This window comes from Urtica dioica, chromosome 10 (assembly GCF_054948205.1).
Source record: "Urtica dioica subsp. dioica isolate 48M chromosome 10, U.dioica_male_clone48M_v1_H2, whole genome shotgun sequence".
Taxonomy (NCBI): Eukaryota; Viridiplantae; Streptophyta; class Magnoliopsida; order Rosales; family Urticaceae; genus Urtica; species Urtica dioica.
Genome location: NC_142765.1, coordinates 7,038,155 through 7,045,622, shown reverse-complemented (window position 1 = coordinate 7,045,622; position 7,468 = coordinate 7,038,155). Strand labels below are relative to the sequence as shown.

The window sequence follows — 7,468 nt, the reverse complement described above, 5'->3', positions numbered from 1 at the left end:
CTCATCAACAGCTCATCAAACGGACTCTCTATAGTGCCAACGTGTCACTTGCTTCTCCTTGCTCATTGGCTGAGAGTTCCCTTAGTGTAACTGATGATGTGGCTGGTGTTGATTGACTATTACTAACTGTTTTATACAAATTATTTAGTTTCAAACCCAATGACAATAATAATATTGTGATTTTAAGTGAAATAAATAGAAAACATAGATGTGTTAAGCGACCTCAAATATTAAAATTACTAGTTAGCCAATATTTTATTAAGGTTTCAAATACAGTCATGGATTCTCTCTATCAAGGAACTCCTTGATATATTAACTATTATAAACAACGTGTAACAATTATAATATTGTGGTTTTGGAATATTTGAAAGATCTTTGAATTTTCAAGAGATAATATTGAAGTTATTCTATTAAAATAGCTTTGCTAGCTAACTGTTTTATACAAATTATTTAGTTTCAAACCCAATGACAATAATAATATTGTGATTTTAAGTGAAATAAATAGAAAATATAGATGTGTTAAGTGACTTCAAATATTAAAATTACTAGTTAGCCAATATTTTATGAAGACCTCAAATATTAAAATTACTAGTTTGCCGACATTTTATGAAGGTTTCAAATACAGGCATGGATGCTATGCTGCTAGCAAAATTAATCCTCATAACTTTTATGCAAATAAATTTTTATTTATGTTATTTTACTTTCGTTTATTTTGATTAATGAATAAAATACAACATTAACAAAATCTTGATTATTTTGCAAGAACTTAAATCTGCTCAACCCAATTAAATATTACTGGCTACGGCCTTATCTAGTTTCATTTTTATGTCTCCAATCACGGGGGTTACAAAATCTCGAACACTTGGAACGATCTAATCGTACCAATTATAGTAAGCCCAGATTATAGTTCCCTCTCTTCTCTCTATCCTCTCTCCAATTGGCAATCGTGTCCCACTTCTCGAGCTCCTTTTCATTACCTCACTCTATAATTATTTATTTTTTTCTTTTGAACCTGACTCTACTAAACAAAAACAAAAAACACACTTATCGATGTCCCTCCTTACGTGCCTTCCTCTGGGCTCCCACCGCAGACGCTATTCCTCACCCCATTGGTTCCCACGTGGGGCCCAATCAGACCCCGATTATCGGCCCACGTGGACCCCACGCCCCATGGGCACCACGTGTCGGACGGTGAGGCAACCAGGCCTCTGCGCTGGTGCAAGTGTTCCCTCACACGTGTCTCGTCTCACACGTGTCTGTGCATACTGGCCCGGGTATAAATTCTGGATAATTACTGGCATGGTGGCTCAAACTCTTTCAACATTTCGTGCCTCAACAGAATTAAAAAAAAAAAACGTTTCTTTTGGAGAGAGAGAGAGAGAGAAACAGCCAAAAAGATTACAAAGATTGGTTTTAGAGAGAGAGAGAGTTGAGTTAGGTATGGACGGAAGAGGAGGTTGTTGCATAGCGAGGTACTCCAATGGTGGAGTGTACGGATACGACACGTCCCAGGTGGATCGGATAATGCTTCGATTCCGACCGATCGCTCCGAAGCCGGTCTCCGCAGGAGATCCGATCTGCGGCGGAGCGAAGGTGGATACGACTGAGATCCGATCGAAGTCCGGATCGGGGAGAGGAAAGAAGAGGCAAGGAGTCTCCGGCGCCGGAGTTTTTCCCCGGCGGTGCAACAAGAAGAGGAAGACTTCCCCGGCGCCGGGAAATCGGACGGCGGTGACTCTTCCTCTCTTGCCGGAGAAGCCAGAGCCGAAGGAAACTCCGAAGCCGATGGCGTGGCTGACCTTCGAGTGTGACTGGAAGGCGTCGGATCGGACGGTGGAGATCGCTCCGCCGAGGCCAGTGGGGTCAAGCGTGACGGTCGAGTGCGTGACCGACACGTGGACGGACGGTTTCGGCCTAGGGCATACGGACGAAGAGAGGAGGGCGAATCTGGAGAGGGACACGTGTCCGGGGTTCTTATCCGACGGATTCGGGAGGGTGACGTGGACGAACCAGGCGTACGGAAAAATCTTCTCCGGCAGCGGCGGAGAGGGAATGAAGGCGACGTGGCTGGTGATGAAGGAGAGGCTTCCGGTGTCTGTGACGGCTTACCCGGCGTTTACTTGCCGCGTGAGGCTTCAGCGCCACGTGGACGGTGGAGATGCGATTGGTAGAAGCTCCGTCGCGACGATGCCGTGTGATGTTTGGAGACTTGACGGGGGAGGGTTCGCGTGGCGGTTGGACGTTAAGGCCGCTCTGTGCCTCGGCCGGTGATTTTAGCGTTTTCAAGTTGTAACGGAAAGAGAGAAAAACCCTAAGACTTGGTCGTAATGAACGCGTTATTATCATCAAAACTAACTGTTTTTTTTTTTTTTTTTATCATTTAGCGAACTCGGAAAGAAACTGTAAAAATTTTCTCTTCTTTTTTTTTTTTTTTTTAATTTTATTTGGGCTCTAGTTAGTTGTTTGGTCTCTCATCAGAAGAAGAAGAGCGAGGATGATAATCAAGATTTGGGTTATAACTTATGTTATGTGTTGTTAAATTACATGTGATGTGATGTGAAAATTCAAGAGCTAGTGATCGGCTTGTAAATACTTTTCATTAATCAGTATTATTATCATTATTATTTTCAGTATTATCATCATTAGTATTGCTTTTTTTTGTTTAATATTATTATTTTGAGTACGTGCATGGTTTTGTGGGATCTTATGGGTAATTATCTAGTTTTTTGGATATTCCGATATGCTATGAACTGAAATGGCTTGAAGATTGCAGATCTCACCAGAGGGCAAAAACCGATGGAAAAACTTTATATCAAGGAAGATGAAACGTATTATTTCAATATGTTTTTTTTTTCTTTTTAATATTCAAAAAGGCTTGTAATACGAAGAAGGTCGAAGAAGGGACAGATGGAAGGTTTTGAGAGATCTCTCATGTTGTATGGTCAATATTTTAATTATGAAATGTACTATCTTTTTCTTTTACAGAAAATATCATATCATCCGTTTTACGACTCATTCTATTGCACCACGTAGTACCAATCCCAACAAACTTTGCACATGCGAAAATATCTTTGCATGCAAACCTTTTTATTTATTGCTCTCTCTCTCTCTCTCTCTCTCTCTCTCTCTCTCTCCTTTAAGGAAAACTTTCTATATTTACTATCCATTTGTTGTAAATTACCCTGTGTAAGTTCGTATTTCTGTGAGAGCAGGGAAAGAGTATTCTATGTGGTAAAAAAAAGAAGCTATCGAGGGTCAGTTTTATCAGAGAATAGTTCGGATTAAAAAGGGACAACAACCAACAGTAGTTGAACATATATGTATGTGTTGAAATTATATAGTTTATAATTTGGATAAACTTGTGCATCTATGCGCCAATAAATAAATACACGCTAATACGTGTAACGTGTAATCAATTATGCTATGTCTCGGTCATTCATTTTATCCGTTGATGATTTGTGATTTGTGATAAATATGGAGTTTGTCTAAAATTCAATAAAATGCTAGCTATAATTGTTAAGCCGTTTTTTAGATTTAACATTTGAGGGCACGTGGTGTGCCTGGAATGGTCACGTCTCGGGTTGGGTCAAATTACTTTTCGAGAGTCCAATGGGCTCGAGGAAATTCGGGACAAAGCCCAAAGCGTCCAAGAGCTTCAGAGGATCTTAGAATCGCAGAGGGAAATAATGCTTTGCCTTCTTCTTCGTCGGGAATGCGTTCTTCGCCTTTGATTCCTGGTCTGGAGGTCGAGCCCTAGCCGGAGGTCGACCCTCCCTGGAGGTTGGGCTCGCCTGGAGGTCGAGCTTGGCCCGGAGGTCGAGCTTGGCCTGCGGGTCGTCCCTGGCTGGAGGTCGAGCTCGCCTAGGGGGTCGAGCTCGCCTGAGGGGTCGAGCTCGCGCTGGAGGTCGAGCTCGTCTGGAGTTTGGCCCTGGCGGGAGGTCGAGCTCGCCTAGGGGGGTCGAGCTCGCCTGGGTGGTCGAGCTCACGCTGGAGGTCGAGCTCGCCTGGGGGGTCGAGCTCGCGCTGGAGGTCGAGCTCGCCTGGGGGGTCGAGCTCGCGCTGGAGGTCGAGCTCGCGCTGGAGGGTCGAGGTCGCGCTGGAGGTCGAGCTCGCCTGGGGGTCGAGCTCGCACTGGAGGGTCGAGGTCGCGCTGGAGGTCGGCCCTGGCTGGAGGTCGAGCTCGCCTGGGTGGTCGAGCTCACGCTGGAGGTCGAGCTCGCCTGGGGGGGTCGAGCTCGCGCTGGAGGTCGAGCTCGTCTGGAGTTTGGCCTTGGCGGGAGGTCGAGCTCGCCTGGGGGGTCGAGCTCACGCTGGAGGTCGAGCTCGCCTGGGGGGCCGAGCTCGCCTGGAGGTCGAGCTCGCCTGGGGGGTCGAGCTCGCGCTGGAGGTCGGCCCTGGCTGGAGGTCGAGCTCGCCTAGGGGAGTCGAGCTCGCCTAGGTGGTCGAGCTCACGCTGGAAGTCGAGCTCGCCTGGGGGGGTCGAGCTCGCGCTGGAGATCGAGCTCGCCTGGGGGGTCGAGCTCGCGCTGGAGGTCGAGCTCGCCTGGAGGTCGCCCCTGGCTGGAGGTCGGCCCTCCCTAGAGGTTGAGCTCGCCTGGGGGGCGTGACCGTGCTCCTCGTGAGCTGCCTACGTACCCGCTTCGCGGGATCAGGTCATGGCGTAGTTCAGGGCGGGCGTGTTTGCTATGTGCGCGGGTTCCAGGATTTTTGTGTTTTGGATCTCAAATATTGTTTGTGAGAAAATTCTAGGGAGAAAAGTGGTAGAGAAATATTTGATATGGATTTGGCTAGTTTTTTTTTCTCTTTTTCCTTCTTTCTTTTTTTCTTTTCTTTTTTCTTCCGTCCCCTCTTTGCTTGAAAAAATGTGGTATTTATAGGCCACATGAGACTTCATTTCCTTTCTTTCCGATAGGCTCTGAGACATTTATATTTTTTTTTTATCTTTCAAACAATCATCATGGAAGGAACTTGTGATATTGGATCTTCTTTTATATATGACGTTCAAAGTTTTGTAGGGTGGGCTTTTTTGTGACATGTAGTGTATGAATATCAAGATTATGCGTAGAAAAGAAATATTGATCTCATTGGACCCCAAGTCAATATAAGCACGTGAGGTGTGTAAGGGATTTGGTGGGAGCTAGATCACGTGTGTTATTTTAAACAATTTTTATCAACTTGGCTGACCATATAACAACACCCCCCAAGTCTTATGTACGGATATCCGTTCGTGAGACTTTCTACAATGCAACATTGCCTTTGTTGAATGAGACCCCCCTCTTTTTTTGTTTTACCTACTTTTATCCATCGTCACGTCACTTCACTCCACTAGTGTATTTATCTAGTGTATATTTAGTGTCACATCAATCCATTTCACTCTTCTTTTACGTTTGCCTTTTATGTATCTGCTTGGTTTTTGTTTGCTTTGTATGTCACTTTCTTCTCTTCTCTTCTTGGTTTCGTGGAAACAAAAAAACCAGAGAAAAGTGAGAATAAAATTTCCATCTCCATCAATGGCTTCCAAACATCTAAAGGCCAGCGGTTCTGTTCATCCCGATGACATTGGTCAACGTAGTTCCCTTGAAGCTTTACCATCGTCATCTCAAAAATTCTTCAACCATGAAATCTTTGCTTCGCTTGAAGAGAATATTGACAATTTCTCCCTCTCTCTGAGTGGTGACATCGACTTTCGTGAGCTCCTATTGGAAGGCTTCGACATGAGCAAGGACGAGTCGACGGCCTTTCCTCTGATCGGGGACTCATCCTTCGGTGCCGTTCCTGATCGTGACTTGCGGGCTCGAGGCGAGGTCACCGTCGCCGGAGCCGTATCACACGGGTCAGACTTTGTTAGTCCAAGCGTTCCTAGCTTGAGCGAGGGGAGTCACGGAGTGGCCGGAACCGGTAGAGAATGGTTCTCCGGCGATTTGCAAGGTGGAGGCATTGGAAAATTTCCGGGCAAGATGGGTTGCTCTTCCGCTCCTTGCGACCCTCTGGCTGTTAACAACTCGTCGGATGGTATGTCGTCGAGTGGGACGATGGCTTTGGCGGTCGATTTTCCCGTACGTTTCGGGTTCGGACACGAGCTGCTTGGAGGCGTAGGTGGTTTAATGGCGCCCGGAAATATGCCGTCATTTGTTCATAACGACACTGGATCGACGGGCCCTCGGAATGCAGCGATTACGACATTCGTTGGTGGGGCGACCGACTGGTCGGGATCTTGGAGCGGGTCAAATGTGGCGTTCACTGGGGCAAAGGGCCGGACCGCCCCAACGGTCCTTGCCGACATTTCTCTCTCTCCTGGAGCTGCAAAAGGCGTCGCCGTGATCTCCGAGTCTTCCTCTACGAAGCGGCTGTAGTCTCCGGTGGTGTTCCCGGACCCGCCGTTGAGTTTTCCGGTTCGGCGCCGGCTCCGCTTCTTCCAACGTATCCTGTGGTGAAACACGATGGTATTACCACTGTCATTTTTTTTTATGATGTTAAAAATTGTTGGACAATTTTTAACACGTTGAGAGGGAGAGAATGAGGTAAAAGTACAACTTATTTTGTACTGCTATTTCTTTTCAGTTCAACTCTTTAATTTTTAGTCTGTGTGGGTGTATTGTTTGTCTCTTGCAGGTACAATGATTCTCATGGTCGGGGGCGATCGTGAGCCCGAAGCTCCGATCGGGGGAAGCCGTCCCGAACCGGGTAACTCAAAACTTTGTGTTGCAGGGGGTACTGGGCCTGAGCTGGAGGAGAAGGACGTGGGTTTGAAGAGGAGGCGGGACGACGTTTTGCATGCAGTCGAGCCCCGTAGCGGTTCTTCCTCGAAAAGGCGGAAGGTGGCTCATCGCCGATCGTCCTCTACTTTGATGGTGCCTTCGACTCGGGAGTTGCACCCGATAGCTTCCAAGGTTGTGGAGCAAGTTAGGCTGATTTCCCCGCCGGAGATAGCTAAAGTCGATCGAATGCCCGGAGACTCTCTCATCGACGCACTTGCTCGGGATCTTTGTCGGGTCAGGTTCATGCACGTGGCTCTCATTTTGCGTGCTATTATTATTTTCCTAATATATTTATACATATATTTTCAGTGTTGCATCTCGGTGTTCGCTACTCAGCGTAACTTTGGTGACTGTTGAGGGGGTCGAGGGCGACGGCGGCGGCTGTCCGTGCTGCTAGGGAGGACGGCGACGCCCGTGTGAAGGCTGCAAGAGAGGACGGCGATGCCCGGGAGAGGACCGCAAGACACTCAGGTATCGCCTTGATCAACAAGTTTAGGGCGGAGGCCGAGACATCGTCGTCGAAACTTCATGATCAAAGGATCGAGCTCAGTCGTCTGCGGCCCGCGTTGGAGGCCACTCGAAGGGAACGAGACACTCTTCGGACAGAGCGGGATCACTTAGTTGCCGAGAGGGCGCTTCGTGCTTCAGTTGCCCGCTTCCCTGATGAGGAAGTCCCTCCGGCGGATGCAGAGCGACTGTCGGCGTTAGAT

The 7,468-nt window shown here is 47.4% G+C and overlaps 1 protein-coding gene across 1 annotated transcript; it reads left to right on the top strand.

The window, feature by feature from the left end:
- Positions 1–1,315: 1,315 nt before the first annotated feature.
- On the top strand, positions 1,316–2,630 carry LOC149383328 (uncharacterized). The gene has a single exon (XM_089628963.1). The coding sequence runs from the start codon at positions 1,441–1,443 to the stop codon at positions 2,269–2,271; it is 831 nt and encodes a 276-aa protein (XP_089485089.1). The 5' UTR covers positions 1,316–1,440; the 3' UTR covers positions 2,272–2,630.
- Positions 2,631–7,468: the final 4,838 nt, after the last annotated feature.

Excerpts from the sequence above, each read along its gene's own strand:
- LOC149383328 (XM_089628963.1), top strand. The coding sequence starts at position 1,441 with ATGGACGGAAGAGGAGGTTGTTGCATAGCGAGGTACTCCAATGGTGGA.